The 18,548-nt window shown below is 44.1% G+C and overlaps 1 protein-coding gene across 2 annotated transcripts in view; it reads right to left on the bottom strand.

Moving 5' to 3' along the window:
* Window positions 1–12,729: 12,729 nt before the first annotated feature.
* The window catches only part of FBN1 (fibrillin 1), a 219,263-nt gene continuing 213,444 nt past the window's right edge, over window positions 12,730–18,548 (bottom strand). For both annotated transcript variants that reach the window (XM_075858025.1, XM_075858024.1), the window contains exon 66: window positions 12,730–14,272. In XM_075858025.1, the coding sequence (XP_075714140.1) occupies window positions 13,883–14,272 (390 nt within the window). In that variant the 3' untranslated portion in view covers window positions 12,730–13,882. The remainder of the gene's footprint in view (window positions 14,273–18,548) is intronic.

Below are 18,548 nucleotides of genomic sequence, written 5' to 3' on the forward strand. Positions count from 1 at the left end.
AAGAGAAGTGGATGACACTTCTATACACAACGCCCAGCTAGTAATAGTAGTAAACACGCCCCGATGTACGCACATAATACACGCCCAGTTGTACTTTTACTTTTCAACACGCCCAGTTGTACTTTTGCAAGCCTCATTTGCATAAATACGAAAATGGTCATAACTTGGCCAAAAATGCTCGTTTTTTTAAAATAAAAACGTTACTGTAATCTACATTGCAGCGCCGATCTGCTGCAATAGCAGATAGGGGTTGCAAAATCTGGTGACAGAGCCTCTTTAATGGGTCAGCATACCAAGACATTTTGGACAATTCTATGCTTTCAACTTTGTGGAAACAGTTTGGGTAATGCTCATTTCTGTTCCAGCATGACTGTGCCCCAGTGCACAAAGCAAGGTCCATAGTCATGATTAGGTGAGTTTGGTGTGGAAGAACTTGACTGGCCCGCTCAGAGCCCTGATCTCATCTCTATTGTACACCTTTGGGATAAATGAGAAAGGAGATTGCAAGCCAGACCCTCTCATCTAACATCAGTATCTGACCTCACAAATGCTTTTCTGAATGAATGGACAAAAATTCCCTTAGACACACTCCAAAACCTTATAGAAAGCCTTCCCAGAAGAGTGGAATCTGTTTTAGCTGCAAAGGGGGACGAACTCCATATTAATGCCTAAGGATTTAGAATAGGGTGTCATAAAAGTTCCTGTAGATGTAATGTGTAAGTGTCCCAAAACTTTTGTCCATATATTTACACAACGCCCAGCTAGTAAAAGTAGTAAACACGCCCCGATGTACGCACATAATACACGCCCAGTTGTACTTTTACTTTTCAACACGCCCAGTTGTACTTTTGCAAGCCTCATTTGCATAAATACGAAAATGGTCATAACTTGGCCAAAAATGCTCGTTTTTTAAAAATAAAAACGTTACTGTAATCTACATTGCAGCGCCGATCTGCTGCATTAGCAGATAGGGGCTGCAAAATCTGGTGACAGAGCCTCTTTAAGGTTTCCCCTCACTGGAACTAACGGGAATAGGCCAACCCCTGAAAAACAACCCCATAGCAATAGCCCTTCTGCACCAAACTTTACAGTTGGCACAATGCAGTCAGGCAGGTAATGTTCTCCAGGCCTTCACCAAACCCAGACTGCCAGATAGAGAAGCGTGATTCGTCACTCCACAGAACACGTTTCCACTGCTCCGGAGTCCAGTGGTGGCATGCTTTACACCACTCCACCTGACGCTTGGCATTGTGCTTGGCCCAGGGGCGTAACTAGGAAAGACTGGGCCCCATAGCAAACTTTTGACTGGGGCCCCCCTCCCCTGGGTATTACACAACCCCCCCTTATATATAGTGCCTCCCTGTAGATTCCGCCTCACAGCGCCCCTGTAGATAACACCATACAGCGCCCCTGTAGATAACGCCATATAGCGCCCCTGTAGATAACGCCATACAGCACCCCTGTAGATAACGCCATACAGCGCCCCTGTAGATAACGCCATACAGCCTCCCCACTGCAGATAACGCCTTACAGCCCCACTGTAGATAACGCCATACAGCCCCCTGTAGATAACGCCATACAGCCTCCCCACTGCAGATAACGCCATACAGCCCCCCTGTACATAATGCCATAAAGCTCCCCTTTAGATAACGCCATACAGCCCCAAACCCCCTGTAGATAACGCCATACAGCCCCAAAACCCCTGCAGATAACGCCATACAGCCCCCTGTAGATAACGCCATAAAGCCCCCCTTTAGATAACGCCATACAGCCCCAAACCCCCCTGTAGATAACACCATACAGCCCCCTGTAGATAACGCCATACAGCCCCAAACCCCCCAGTTCTCCATGAGAAACCTCGGAGTTCCGGGGTCTGCGCAGTTCAATAAAAATGAAAGGAGCGCTGGTCACGCATGCGCACAGGCACGACTGGTGCACAATTCATTTCTATGGAGCTGCCGACAGACCCCGGAAGTCCGAGGTTTGTCATGGAGAACTTCGGGGGACTTTCGGTCCCCCGTTCTCCTTATCGCTGCCAGCGATCACACATGTATCCCCTATCTGGGATGCATGTCTTTTGTAGGAACAAGCCCTTTAGTTGCGTCGCGCTGTAGCAGCCATAGCGGCTGCTAGCGGAGCCTCCGGCCATGTGGGGGGCCCGCTACGGCTGCCACTGGCTTGGACATTTAAGGCTTAGATTTAGCTGCTCAACCACGGAAACCAATGCCATGAAGCTGATAGGGCACCGCTTTTGTGTGGATGTAAATGACAGTGGTTTGGAACTCTGCAGTTATTGAGTCAGCAGAGTATTGGCAACTTATATGCACCATCGCCTCAGCTCTAGACGACCCCGCTCTGTAATTTTAGATGGTCTGCCTCTTCGTGGCTGCGTTGCTGTGGTTATTAAATGCATCAACTTTGCAATAATACCACTCACAATAGATTGTGGAATATCTAGGAGGCTAGAAACTTCACAAACTGACTTGTTGCAATGGTGGCGTCCTATTGTAAGACCACACTCGAATTCAGTGAGCTCTTTAACCCATTCAGGACTGGCCTATTTTGAGCCTTCAGGACCAGACACCGTTTAGCCATTTTTAGCACGTGTTATTAAAATGGCTATAACTTTTTTATTTGTCGGGCTAACAACGTTATTTTTGCGATGTTTTTTCCGTAGACAATGCAGGTTTCTTTTTTTTATCATTTTTATACACATCCTTTTTGCTATTTTAGAATTTTTATTCTTAAAGTTTGAAAATAATAGTAAAAAAATAAGCTTTTTTACATTTCAGCTATTTTGTTTTGGTAATAACATAGTTTTACCCTAAAATAGACCTTTTATTTGTGATCGTCATTGTCTACCGGAAATTTTAATATATTACATATCTATATTAGGGTAATTGGGTCAGCGCTAGCGTTACAACAATGATTGGCGGGGGGAAAGTTTTTTTGGGGGTGGGTATTTTATGTGTATTTATAAAAAATTTTTTGCACTTTACTTAACTTTTATTTTTTTATTACTATGGTCTGTCCCTCAAGGGTCAAAAAAGACCTTTTGGGGAACTTTATATATTTTTTTTCTTTCTTTTACACCATCTTTTCCACTGTAACTGGAGCTTCACAGCAGCCCCAGTTACAGGGGAAATCAGCCCTCTCATAGTGACGATTGTCACTAATAGGGCTGTGCTGGGTCTAGTAAGACCCAGCAGCAGTCTGTCAGTAACGGCACCCGGCGATCATGTGACCAGTCACATGAACACCGGGTGCAATAGAGACAGCGGTGCGGCCGCTGCCTCTATTCCTATACACAGCATTCAATGAGCGCTGTGTACAAGCAATCAGAGAAGACAGAAGCAGTGAAAGCTGCTCCTATATTTTCCTCAGGGTCCCCGGCAGTCACTGAGAGCCGGAGACCCGACATTCAGCTGCCCGATCGCTCGGGCAGCAAGTTAAAACCTGCGCCGTAAAAACACAGCCAGCGGTCGGGAACCAGTTAAAACGACCCATTCTTTCACAAATGATTGTAAAGGCAGACGGCATGGCTAGGTGTTTAATTTTATACACCTGTGTGAATGGGACTGAATGAATTCAATGATTAAAGCTGGTTATTCACAAAAGATGCATGTCGGCTGAACCCGCCATCTAATGTGTATGGCGGTGCCCCCACTATCCCCCGACGGCAGATGTTGCAGGAGACGGATCGGGCTTTGAATTTTAAGATGCCTGATCCTTTTATGCATGAGGAGATAAGCTGTTGCCAAATGAGTCTGGCACCAGCTTTCTCCCTTCTAACTACTGAAAACAGATGCACAGTCAGCTGAGCCGAGCATTCATGTGTATGGTGGAGTCGGAAGGAATAACTATCGGCTGAGCGATAATTCGGCCGTCATTTATCTGAAATCTATGTCCAGCCTAAGAGGTGTCCCAATACTTTTGTCTGAATATGTTAAACTTTTTGTGGAATTTGTGAAATTCTGTGGATTTCACTCATTGCAGTGTAAAGGGTGACATTTGCTGCAAAATCCACATGTATCACATGCAGATTTTGTGAGAATTCAAGGACATATACGCAGAGCAAGTTTTCTACCATCTCTAAAAATTGCCAAACACTTCTGAACCTAGAAATATAATATTTGTAATGCATAGTGCAGTCAAACACAATGCAAGCTGCAGTGTAACGTCCGTGATCACTGACCACGAACTCCTCCCATCCTGTCGACGGCCTTCTCTCCAGAGACGTCTGCACATGCGGCCGCCATGTTCCGCAGTGACCACTAGGGTGCGCTTGCGAGCTCAGTCTAGCCTTAAGGAGCCAGAGCGCACACATTGGGGAGATTGAGCTGATTGCTCCCAGATCACCCTGGACTATAAGAAGTAGACATATGGGAAATGTTAGCTAGTAACTATTTTGTGTGGTATAACTATCTGTCTTACAAGCAGATACATTTGAATTTAGAAAGTGCTAATATTTTGCACATTTTATCTAAATTTTGGTGTTTTTCACACAAAAATATTAAATATATCGATCAAATTTTTTCACTAACATAAAGTACAATATGTCACGAGAAAACAATCTCAGAATCGCTTGGATAGGTAAAAGCATTCCCGAGTTATTACCATATATAGTAACACACGTCAGATTTAAAAAAATGAGGCTCTGTCATTTGGTCCAAAAGTGGCTGCGTCATTAAGGGGTTAAGGACTATAGGTTTAGAAAGTATAGTTTGTAATTGGATTGTGAATTCGCTCAAGGACCGTATCCAGAGAGTTGTGGTCAATGATTCCTACTCTAAATGGTCCCCGGTTATAAGTGGTGTACCCCAGGGTTCAGTGCTGGGACTTATTCAACTTATTTATTAATAATATAGAGGATGGGATTAATAGCACTATTTCTATTTTTGCAGATGACACCAAGCTATGTAGTAATGTTCAGTCTATGCAAGATGTTCGTGAATTGCAAGCGGATTTAAACAAACTGAGTGTTTGGGCGTCCACTTGGCAAATTAAGAACTAAACCTATTTAACCTTTAAAAAATATGACTAAGGGGGGACATGATTAACTTATATAAATATATTAATGGCACATACAAAAAATATGGTGAAATCCTGTTCCACGTAAATCCACCTCAAAAAACAAGGGGGCACTCCCTCCGTCTAGTAAAAAAAAAAGGTTCAACCTGCAAAGGTGACAAGTCTTCTTTACTGTGAGAACTGTGAATCTATGGAATGGTCACAGCAGGGACAGTAGATGGCTTTAAAAAAAGGCTTAGATAATTTCCTAGAACAAAAAATATTAGCTCATATGTGTAGAAATGTTTTACTTCCCATTTCCCATCCCTTGGTTGAACTTGATGGACATGTGTCTTTTTTCAACCGTACAAACTATGTAACTATCAGGGGCGTAACTAGGAAAGACTGGGCCCCATAGCAAACTTTTGACTGGGGCCCCCCTCCCTTGGGTGTCACACAACCCCCCCCCTTGTAGATAGTGCCTTTTTTACAGCCCCCCCTGTAGATAATGCCATACAGCCCCCCCTCTGTAGATAGCGCCATACATCCCCCTGTAGAGAACGCCATACAGCCCCCCTGCAGAGAACGCCATACAGCCCCCCCTGTAGAGAACGCCATACAGCCCCCCTGTAGAGAACGCCATACAGTCCCCCCCTGTAGGGAACGCCATACAGCCACCCCCCCCCTGTAGGGAACGCCATACAGCGTCCCCCCTCCCCAAAAAATGCGACCTACAGTGTGTCCTACAAAATACATGTATCCCCTCTCCACAGGATCTCCACTGGATAGGGGATACATGAGTGATCGCTGGCAGCGATAGGGAGAACGGGGGACTGAAAGTCCCCTGAACTTCTCCATGACAAACCTCTGACTTCTGGCGTCTGCGCAGCTCAATAAAAATGAAAGGAGCGCTGGTCACGCATGCACACAAGCACGACCAGCGCTCTATTCATTTCTACGGAGCTGCCGACACAGACCCCGGAAGTCCGAGGTTTGTGATGGAGAACTTCAGGGGACTTTCAGTCCCCCGTTCTCCCTATCAATGCCAGCGATCACACATGTATCCCCTGTCCTGTGGAGCTTCTGTGGAGAGGGGATACACCGTTTAGCCATTTTTAGCACGTGTTAGTTAAATGGCTATAACTTTTTTATTTGTTGGGCTAACGACGTGATTTTTGCGACGTTTTTTTCCGTAGACAATACAGGTTTCATTTTTTATCGTTTTTATACACACCTTTTTTTGCTATTTTAGAATTTTTATTCATAAAGTTTGAAAATAATAGTAAAAAAAATAAGCTTTTTTACATTTCAGCTATTTTTTTTTTGGTAATAACAGTTTTACCCTAAAATAGACCTTTTATTTGTGATCGTCATTGTCTACCGTAAATTTCTATATATTACATGTCTATATTAGGGTAATTGGGTCAGCGCTAGCGTTACAACAATGATTGGCGGGGGGACGACGGTTTTTTTTTTGGGGTGGGTATTTTATGTGTATTTATTATTTACATTTTTTTTGCACTTTACTTTATTATATTTTTATTACTATGGTCTGTCCCCCAAAGGTCAAAGAAGACCTTTGGAGAACTTTATATATTTTTTTTTCTTTCTTTTACACCATGTTTTTCCACTGTAACTGGAGCTGCACAGCAGCCCCAGTTACAGGGGAAATCAGCCCTCTCTTAGTGACGATTGTCACTAATAGGGCTGTGCTGGGTCTAGTAAGACCCAGCAGCAGTCTGCCACTAACGGCACCCGGCGATCATGTGAACCGTCACATGATCACCGGGAGGAATAGAGACAGCGCCACTGCTGCTGTCTCTATTCCTGTACACAGCGCGCATTCAGCGCTGTGTACAAGTGATCAGAGAAGACAGAAGCAGCGAAAGCTGCTTTTATCCTCTCCTCAGGGTCCCCGGCAGTCACTGACAGCCGGAGACCCGACCTTCAGCTGCCCGATCGCGCGGGCAGCAAGTTAAAACCCGAGCCGTAGAAAGTCTATGGCTCGGGTTTTAAGGACCCTGACCGCTGGCCGTAAAAATACAGCCAGCGGTCGGGAACCAGTTAATGGCAGAGCGGGGAGATACCTCCCTGCTCTGCCGTATTGTTCAGTGACGTCTCGATGTAGCAGCCATAGCGGCTGCTAGTGGAGCCTCCGGCCATGGTGGGGGCCCGTGCCGGCGGGCGACACGGGCCCCCTCATGCCGCGGGCCCCGTAGCAGCCGCTACTGCTGCTACGGCGGTAGTTACGCCACTGGTAACTATGTAACTTTCATTATCATCCTCAGCAGCACAACATTTGTGACTAGGAAGCAGTAAGAAAATGGGAGGGATTACCGCTTGTAGCACCTGTCTGCCAAACTCTAATTCCCTGGATGCAGCTACGTCCAGCCTGTAGTGATTAGCAAACGTGGAAGATCAGGTCCATATTGCTGCTCTAGAAATCTTGTCAAAACAGACGTTATTTTCTGTCCAGGAGGTGGAGGTCGAACAAGTAGAATGTGCCCTAAGACCGACAGGAAGGTGCAGGCCTTCAAAAGAAAGACTATGTAGAATTGTGTCTTTAATCCCTTTGGCTTGCACAACAACCCTTACTCTGGAACTGGATGAAGAGAACATCAGAGGATCTGAAGGAACTGCATCTATCCAAGTAAATAGAGGCTGCTCTCTTAACATCAAGAGTGTGGTACCTCTTTTGCTCCTCATTCTGAGGATCCAGGAAAAAGGCTGGAAGGCAAATCCCCTGATTGATGTTACTATCAGTGAAGACTTTAGGTAAAAAGTAAGGTACAGTTCTTAGGACTAGGGCATGAGTGAAGAACTTTAGATACGGCTCCTTGCAGGACAATGCTTAAATCTCAGCCACTCCCTTGGCGGATTCTACGGCCACCAGGAGGGGCTTTCCAAAAAGATACTTTAGAGGAATTGTCTGCAGAGGCTCAAAGGGATGTTTTGATAGACGGTCAAGAACCAAGGTTAGGTCCCAAGAAGGGAATGGTTGAGGAACTGGAGGTCTCAAGTTCCTGACATCTCTGAAGAATCTTTGGACCAGAGGTTGGTTGGAGAAGAGACCCTCCGAAAGGGCATTAATGACAGAGAAATGCACTTTAATAGTATTTAACTTGAGTCCTTTGTCAAACCCCTGCTGTAAGAATTGAAGCGCATTGGGCAAAGATGCAGGTAAACTTGAACTTTCAGGAACACCAAGAGACATACTTCTTCCAAGTTCTTCCATATGTATTAAGAGTCGCAGGTCTTCTGGATGAAAAAAGTGTCTGGATAACCCCTTCCGACATACCCTTGCCCGTCAATCATCGCCTTTCAGCCTCCAGACCGAAAGCTGTTGAAACCCTGGGTCTGGATGAAGAAACCCACCTTGTGACAACAGATCTTGCTGAAATGGGAGCTTACAATAATTTCCTCCTGAGAGATGAAGTAGGAGTGGAAACCAAGCACTTCTTGGCCAGAATGGGGATATGAGGATTACCTGAGCTTGGTCCTGCTGAATTTTCTTGAGAACCCGCAGAATAAGGGAAATCGGAGGGAATACATATATCAGTTCCTGAGGCCAACGTATTTATATGCCATCCAGGAATGTGGGGTGATTGAAGCAGCTGGGGGAGGCAAACCTTGATGTTTTCCTGTGGTGCCTGTTTGCCATGACATCCAAGGTAGGGTTGCCACATTTGAGAAATCTGTTGAAATGTCTGCTGGTTGAGGCTCCACTCTGTTGAGGTAGTTGGTTCCTGCTCAGCCAGTCTGCTCGCTAATTGAGAGCATCCTTTACGTGTACAGAAGGTGCTACTCAGCCCACAAAAGATCTTCCTGCTCTCCTGTATGAGGATGGGGCTTCTGGTTCCCCCTGCTTGTTCAAGTAAAAGGTGGTTGGGGAATTTTTTAACTGAATGGGCACTGCTTTGTTCCTCAGCAGATCCTGTAAATGTTGAAAGGTGAGTCTTAAAGCCTTCATCTCTTTGCTGTCTAACCGTGACCACCTGGCCTGGGTCCAATGAAAGTCGAGATTGTCTCTCCAACCAGAGTTGGAGGCATCTGTAGTTACTACCGACTGGGTTATGAGGTGGAGAGACCTGCCTCTGAAAACTTGTGGTTTGAGTCACCACGTCATCTTTCTTGGTTTGTGGCCAGATCTTCATAGGATCATCTAGTGCTGAGAGATGTCTGTTCCAATGGGCAAGGATATTGGACTGTAGAGACCTGAAATGGAACTTCCTCGATGGCAGACGTTAGGTGGTCCAAGACTCTCATGGCCACTCACACAGAAATCTTCTGGCAGTGAATCAGGAAATTGACTCCTACTGATGCTGATTTTCCTCTCTTTGGACAGAGAGACTGAGAGATCTTGGGTGTCTAGGATGAACCCTAAGTAATGTAGCTTCTGAGACGACTGAAAATGAGACTTTCTTTGGTTGACTAAGAACCCATGTTTTTCTAGAACCGGAATAGTGATAGAGAGGTTAAATGACAGAAGATCTGGAGATGAAGCACATAGGAACCAGTCATCTAGGTACTGGACTAGGAAGATCCCCTGTAGCCTGAGGGCAGCTGCCAATACGATGATGATTTTTGTGAAGGAGCAGTAGAAATTTCGAACAAGAAGCATCTGAACTGAAGATGTGCCCCTTCCAAGCCCCTGTGTACTGACAGTCTCAGAAAGCACTTATGAGTGGGAAGAATTGGAACGTGTAAATATGCGTTCTTGAGGTCTACTGACGCCATGAAATCTTCAGGACAGAGCATATCTAACACTGATCTTATAGAATCCATTGTGAACCTCTTCTTCGCGAGATGATTGCTCAGGTAAGATCCAAGAACAGATGCCATTGGTTATCTGGATTTGGTACCATGAAGGCCGAGTAGACGTCCAAACTTCGTTCCTGAAGAGGGACTTCCTCCAAGGCTCCTTTTAGAATAAACTCACCCAGGAGATGTAGAAGAGCAGGGTCCTTTGGGGAGTTCTGAAGAAAGCTGTCTGGTGGAGAGGTGATACATTCTAGGTCTTACCCACTTTGAATGCAAGAGTGGACCTAGGAATCTGATATTGTAGATGCCCAGATGCTGGAGAAGTTTAGGAGTCTTGCTCCCACTTGGGAGGTGATCCTGGCATCATAATTGGCCTTTGGAGGGGTCTTCTTTTTGTAGGAAGACTCTATATTGCCTTGTCTGGGATTTAACCTTCTTTGACTGTCAGAATTTCTGAAATTTCGTCTGAGCTTTGGAGAGGTCTTCTTGAAAGATCGAAAACTCCACTGCATTGGCCTTTTAGCTTGAGGGAAAGATACACCCTTGTCATCTGTAAGAGCCTCGAGAATAGGTGGGAGCTGAGGACCAAACAGACCCTCAGGATAGAAGGGCAGAGCACAAAAGTTATTTTTTCATGGCATGTTGCCCGCCCACTGCTTAAGCCATGGAGACCTTCTTGCAGAGTTGAATGTGACCATGTTCCTGGAGGATAGTTTGAGAGTATTCAACAGAAAGTCACAAAGAAAGTCTGAGGCCAATTTCAAATCAGGAATCGACTGTAGGATTTCGTTCCTAGGAACACCTTCCTAAAGATCTGCAGTCAGTTGGCTGATAAGCACCCTGTAGAAGCTCTAGAAACAGAAAATTCAGTGGTGTAGGCTTTCTTTAAAAAGTAGTACTTTATTTCTATGCATTTGGTCCTTCAATAATGAAGACTGGTCAGCTGGAAACACAGATTTCTTGAAAAGTCTGGCGACCGCCAAGTCCACTTTAGGAGGATCACAAGAAGCGAAATCTAGTATAAAGACTGCCTTAAACCTCACTCCAGGATCAGACTTCCTGTCTGGCTTCTTTCAGTCAGATTTAAGCAGCTGACTCAGAGCGGCGTGGTCAGGAAAGAGACACCGATTCTTTTAAGGATAATAGTAGCGATGCTCTTTTTTGGGCCTGTCTTCTCTGAGATCCCCTGTTTTTTTCACCAACTTAAAACCCAAGCTGGTGGGTTCTATCCTTATAGAAATGGTTACAGTCCTCACCGGAACTACTGTCCGAGTCATTGGAAAGGATCTCCCCTTCCGAACAATCACTGACTGCCCTGGGAGAAACTCCTGAGGTACCTTGAGCAGCTGCAGAAGAAACTTGATAGGAATCCTTGCTCACATGTTCAGTCGTAACCTGCCTGAAGGCCTGGGAAAGCTAAGTCTTGAACCATTCGAAGAACTTGTTAGCGTCAACGGTGGTATTAGAACAAGATGGCAAATGTCAGCGACCACATAATCAGGCATAGGCTGTTGACAGCTGGATTAGAGTCTGTGTCTGCTCTTGTGCTTCCTTTTCTCATGGGACGACTGACTAGACATCTGCAAGATAATAACAATGCCTTAGACAATTAAAGCTAAACCAGCACTTGCTGGACCAGCAGCCCACCTTAATTCTGCACAGGAGATCTGGGTGGCAAGGTGACCAGAAGCACACTGAGCAGGAGTTTAAAAAGGCAATACACCCCACCCTACTGTGGGCATGACCGAACTGTCATCGTCGGCATCCAATGCGGATCCGAGCTCTAGACGTGTTATGACCCTCCAGGACGCATGCCCTGAGGGTCATGACACGTCTAGACCCTCCAGGCACGTGTCCTCATGTGACCCTCCAGGGGGGTCACATGAGGACACGTGCCTGGCGGCTCTAGACATGTCATGACCCTCATGGCACGCATCCTCATGTGACCCCCTGCACCAATAGCTGTGGTGCAGGGAATACCTGAGCCCCAGCACAACTAGAACGGCATGCAATGAGCATCTGGGCTCTAGACATGTCATGACCCTCCAGGCATGCCTCCTCACGTAACCCCCCGCACCAGTAGCAGTGGTGCAGGGAATACCCAAGTCCCAGTGCAACTAGAACACCACGTGCTTCACCGGATATTGTAAATATTACTTACTGGCAGCCCAGCCACATTAGTGGGGATCCTGTACCCTTGCAACACTGCAGGGAAGAGGGGAAGGACAAGGAGAAAGGCCAAACAAAGGAGATTGGAACACCCCTCACTCCACGTAACAACGAATGAAAAAGACTTGTTCCAACATGGGTGGAAACTCCCGGCAACATCCCATCCACCAAGCACACGCTGGGAGAGGGAGGACAAAACAAGATGAATCTGTATCATTGTTTGTCCTAGAAGACAGCAGAAAAAAACACGAGTGGTTTCCGGTGTCAGGAGTTTATTTGATTGCTATTAACCACCCATGTGTTCTTCTGTCCTAGTAGATGGGGGGGCTAACTATACCCATATGTTGTGCTGCCGAGTGTGATAAGGAAAGGCATCTATTCTATTTGGTAACAGATCTTGGACCAAAAGCCACTTGGAATAATCTTGCCTCCTAACCTTCGAAATATGAAATGTAAAAATGTGGTCTTGGTGCAAGTAAAAAACTTACCAGGAACAATATAGATGCATCTGTGAATAAAATTCTGTACTTATCACATAATGCATGATATTATATCAAGCAAATCAGTCAGTCGCCACATAGATAAATAAAATAACACCAAACATCCCAGAAAGGTAAAAATTAGTCAAGTCTGCATAAAACTATATAGTAAACCACGACGGTCAAGGATTTTGGATTTTGCACAATACCTTTTTCAATTTAATACCAGGCTTGATGAAACATAAACCCCTATTAATGCTCCATAGAAATGCGTAAAAGACACCATAAGAATCAACCTCAGACATTCACATTGTAACATTTACAGCAGTAGATTGACTGCTGATTTATTCTGTAATTTTAATAGATTTTTACGTCTTCACACAGATGAAAAACAGATGTTTCATTTTAGTTATGTAAAACTGAGTACCACAGGACATTACAGAAAAGCATACTGTCTTGGTCCTCCCGCCAACATTAAACTAAACATACAGTAATAGTTGTTGTATGATTTTAACAGTATATGGTAACATAACTACTTTGGTTTGATTGAACAATGTAACAAATTTGCGACATAACAAAAAATAACTGTTTAGTATTGTGGCATCTATGACAATAGGGTAATACGAATGCCACTGGGTACTTACAATGTGCAATGTATGTCATATATTGTAGGATGGCACTGAACTTTGTTTGATAATCTTGCATGGTCAACTGACCTCAGTGCATTCACCTAGTTCTAGAAATTGCACCACTAGGCTTCTGTATACAAGTAGTTGGTCTTTATAAGCACCATTTAAAATAAAAACCCCAAACCATTTTAGGTTTTATATCTAGTTTACAATTGCTCCAAGGATAAATAAAAGCTTGATTACAGTATACACACATGTCATTTACATGACATATAGAGATAATTGAGATAAAACTATAGCTAACTTTGGTTGATCTTGTAAATTTTAACAAGTTTAGACAGAATAATGGTTTGACTTCTAAAATGTGTACATATTACAGTGCATTGATAAAAAAATGTTTTGAAAGAGTTACTAGCACCAAAAAGGTATCATAGATGTCTGGCTGAATGAGTTTAGGTGGCATGGAAAACTTTAAACTTACAAACCAGGGAAGTCCAACATGAAAACAACTTCATGTACCTCTGCTGAAATTGTCAAACATTTCAGCATCAAAGGCCATCTTCCATTTAAAAAAGTCCCAAAGTTTAAAATTGGCGTATTCACCATATGAAGGTAGCTCAGCTACATACTATGTAAGAAGCCTGAGAAAGTGGTTGTGTTGAGCTGGGATAATGATCCTGTACCTTGCATATGTCATGTGAAGAAAGTGCTTTTTATTCATAAAAACATAGTTATGAAGGGTTTGTACCAAAGCTATGGGAATCAGTAAAACTGGGCAAGGAACATTCATGTCTACTTATAATCTTTGGTTTTGCTGTTCTTTGGTTTGGCAAATTAATGCAGTAAGATCTTAATTTTCATTTTAAGAATGTCACCCAGTTCACCAGTGAGGTAGTCTCTGTCATATTTATCTTCAAGCTGGATAAGCTCTTTCTCCTTAAAAAGGGGAAAACTGCTAATCTCTAGGTCATAAACACCGTGGATTGGCTTCTTCTTGGTCAGATGCAGGTAACTGACTCCATCTTTTTGGTTGAGCCTGAATAAGCCATTTTCATTTCCAGAGTCTATTACGTATCTATTGTGATGTTGTAGAGTTGTTAACGCTGGAGTGAACTCAAGAATACGGTCTCTTGTGTTTAAATGGGAGACGTTAAAAGAAAGGATTGTTGTTTTTTCAAGATCCCAACTTGCGAGGTTAACAAGGGATTCAAACTTGAGTTTCTCCTGAGAAATAAAATAAAAAACAAAGATGGTTCATATTCTTGAAAAAAAACAAAAAAAACAACCAATCAGGCAAATTCTGTACCTATAACATCTTTGACTCTGTTTATTCTGACTTCGTGGTTCCATTCTGTCAGGTTTCCATTGCCTCGATGGGCAGAATAGTATAGTCGGCTGCAATACGCTAGCCAGTAAAAAAAATAGAAACCTGACGGACCATTAAGTCAATGGAATCCATTGCAAAAGATAAATACACTATGGAAAAAACTCTTGACTAAAGTGGAAACAGCATTGTTGCTGCCAGTAGAAAGGCTGTTTGGTGCCTCCACACAAAATCATCTCTCCCCATAGAAGGCAACAGTGTTACTCAGGTCAGCACCATATCCTTTCTACACTAGCAGTACAGTACTTGCAGTAGGAGATGTCAGCAGCTCTTTATCCATGGCTCTCACAGCTCTTGGGCTTTGTAACATGGAAGAAGTAACCTGTCTCCTGCTGATGGCTTCTAATGCAAGTAATATGCTGCAAGTGTAGAGAGGATATGGTGCCGACCTGGGTAAGACAGTAGCCATCTATGGGAGGAGATGATACCGGTGGGGGTAAAGGAAAGAGAGGTGATACTGGGGGGAATTAGGAAGGAGAGATAATATCTGGGTTAGGGGGAGAGATTATATCTATGGAGGGAAGGAGGTGATACTTTGGGGGGGTAATACTTAGGTACCAGGTGTCTCTCCTTCCTTACACCTAAGAGGAGATTCGGTACGGGGAGAGAGGCGGTGAATTATATCCTGTGGGATGATCCTGCGCTAGGGAGAGAAACGGGCAATTTGGAGGGGGGAGAGCATGTTTATTCGGTAGGTTAGCAAGGGGATGGAGGGAAGAGTGTATAACTGCAGAACCTAACTATACAGGGTTTGTAGTCTGTTACCATGGAGACAGATAGGTCTGCATAGGACCTATCTATAACAAAAGTATATAAATTAGGAATTTGATTTAGATGCACTGGAAAAATAATCAAAAATAATCCTGCACAGGTCACCATCTAACCAAAGGCCGGCCTTGTAATTTGTATAATATACATTCATAGGATATGGCGTATAATAGTATTAAAACAACATAGTTTTAATGTTTATGACGCTATTTTGATTTTTTTTTCTAAGAAATTGAATGAATATAGCAGAGGTGAATGAGTTGTCGACAATTTCACATTCCTTGTTGTCCACCACACAGGTTCTGCTAAAATCTCCCCACTTCTATCCCCTCCCCCTACTGCACCCCACGACAATAGAAGCTCATACACTTAAAAAATAGAAGTAAAAAATAGAGCAATAATATAAGCAGCTATGTGAAAACATTAATGACTGGGAATTGAGGTCTGCAGGAACATCCGGGGCAATAGCACCCACTCTGGCCCCCAGCACCACAATCTTCCTTATTTGAGCCCTTATCACTATAGGAACCTGGGTCAGAAGCTCAGTGCACCAGTAATAATCTTAACCTGATGTAGCATAAAATGTGTTAAAATACAGACAGTTTTCATATCATAATTATAAGTCCATACTGTATTTAGAGAGATTAATCTATAACCGTGTAACAGACAGATCAGAACACTATAAACATTTCAAACCTGTTATTTCATATTTCTGAAATAAATATTGATGTATTTGACACAACAGGTTATAGTATGGCTGCAGTAGAACACCTTCTCTAGCAACTAGGGGTATGTCTGCTTCAGTAAGGAAGGGAATAGGAGTTCAGTGCAGACCAGATGTGTGCTGATAGTGGGGGATTCAATGCTTAGGGGGAACAGACAGGGCAATCTGTCACAAAGACCAGGAATGCTGAACAGTGTTTTATCTTCTGGGTGCTCAGGTTTGGCATATCAAGGATCGTGTTGACAGATTATTTGGAGGGGTTGCTAAAGACCCAGCAGTCATGATCCACATTGGCACCAATGACAAAGTTAGAGGTAGGTGGAAGGTCTTAAAACATGATTTCAGAGAATTCGATAATAAGCGCAGGGCAAGGACCTCAAATGTAGGAATAAATCGACTTCTCAGTTGGCTACAAACTCTACAGTAGGGATGGGAGGCATCTGGATGGGGAGGGTGCAGAGGAGTTGGGGGAGAAGGTGGCTAAAAGGATGGAGAAGCGTTTAAACCAGGGAACGGAGAGGGCAACTACTGTATAGGAGGGGAAGATAGCAAGGCTAGTGAGCTGGGGCTAAATATTGAACCTGGGGGTGCAATACAAGGAAAGATTAATAGGAAAAAGAGGAAAAGCGATATGGATAAATATATACAGTGCATATATTCTAATGCTTTACTAACAAGTTTGAGGAATTAGTATTGATAATGCTGGAAGAGAATTATGATGTATTTGGGATAAGTGAGACGTGGCTGGATGAAAGCTAGGATTGGGCTGTTAATTTGCAAGGTTATAGATTATTCAGAAATGATCGTACTAATAGAAAATGGGAGTGTTTTTCTTATATGTAAAATCCTGCCTAAAGCCCGTCCTGTGTGATGCCTTGTAATGTATTGTTTTGTTTGCACTGGAGAGGGGGGGGGGGGGGTGTTAAATCACAGCCCCCCCCTCCTCTCTCCACCGCAAACTGCACACTCCAACACAATACAGTATAGTACACATGAGTGTATGAGAGCGGGGCTGCGGCTGTGTAATAAGTCACTGCCCCGCTCCTGAGTCCTGACATGTGCGCGCCGTCAGGATGATGTGATTCGGCCGGTGCTGGACTTATGTTCTGCGGCACTGAAGACAGAACATGGCGGGTGCACTACAAAACACCCCCATGTTCTGTCCTCTATGCCTGAACCGCCGCTCATTAGTGCAGCGCTGGCCGCATCTCCTCATGCTGACAGCGCACACATGTCAGGACTCAGGAGCGGGGCAATGACTATTACATTGCCGCAGCCCCGCTCTATAACGGCGGAGATCAGAGAAACCTCTCCTCTCCGCCGCTATTCTCCTGAATGCTGCGATCAAAGCTGACTGCAGCATTCAGGGGAAATTGAGAAGGATCGCGAGAAGGAAATTCCTGTGACGCGATTGAGGGACATACCATATATGGGCAGACAGCCCAGGGTCCATTGAAGAACCCCAGTGCTGTCTGACCATATTTCCTGTTGTTAGGGCATACTTAGGTATGTCCTAACAACAGCCTATGTACTATCTGTACACAGGCTAATGTACTTGGATATAGATATATGCCAGTACATTAAAGTTTAAAAAATAAAGTAAAAACAAAGTAATGTTAAATAAAAAAAAAAATACACATACGCCTTTTTTACAATAAACATTAAAATAAGTCTCAATACATAAAATATACATATAATCGGTATTGGCGCGGCCGTAATAACCTACACAACAATTTTTTTGCATCATTTATGATGTGTACGCTGTAAAAAATAAAATAAAAACTGCTTTCTATCACTTATTGTGGGGCACGAGGTGCGATGATGAATTTAACCTCCATGTGCCTCACATTAAGGGCTCATTTACACGAGTGTGTGCGTTTTGCGCACACAAAAACCGCGGCGTTTTGCGTGCGCAAAAGGCACTTAACAGCTCCGTGTGTCAGCCCTGTATGATGCGTGGCTGCGTGCTTTTCGTGCAGCCGCCATCATGATGACACTCCGTTTGGATGTTTGTAAACAGAAAAGCACGTGGTGCTTTTCTGTTTACATTCAGAGTTTGACAGCTGTTGCGCGAATCACGCAATTCGCAGGGAAGTGCTTCCGTGCGGCATGCGTGGTTTTCACGCACCCATTGACTTCAATGGGTGCGTGATGTGCGAACAGCGCACAAAGATAGGACATGTTGTGAGTTTTTTTCAGCGGACTCACGCTGAGCAAAACTCACGGACTGTCTGCACGGCCCCATAGACTAATATAGGTGCGTACGACACGCGTGAAAAGCACACGCGTCACACGCACGTATATCTTGCTCGTGTAAACGAGCCCTAACAGTAATTAACCCCATGATGTACCTTACACATTAACCCATTATGACTGAGAAACATGATGGGGTTAATAACTATTAATGTGAGGCACATTCAAAATTCATCATCACACCTCGTGCCTCACATCAGAAAACAAAAGAACTTTTTTTTTTTATTACTGTTGGCAAAGTAAACGAAGTATTGGTATCGTAGTGCAAATTTTGGTATCGTGACATCCCTACACTGTGGGTCGCATCCCCCTTGGGGGTTCGTGTGAAGACCTCCGGGGGGTCGCAAGTCACTCACCGAGGTCCCGGTTCC

The sequence above is a fragment of the Rhinoderma darwinii genome, chromosome 3 (assembly GCF_050947455.1).
Source record: "Rhinoderma darwinii isolate aRhiDar2 chromosome 3, aRhiDar2.hap1, whole genome shotgun sequence".
In the NCBI taxonomy this organism is placed as follows: domain Eukaryota; kingdom Metazoa; phylum Chordata; class Amphibia; order Anura; family Rhinodermatidae; genus Rhinoderma; species Rhinoderma darwinii.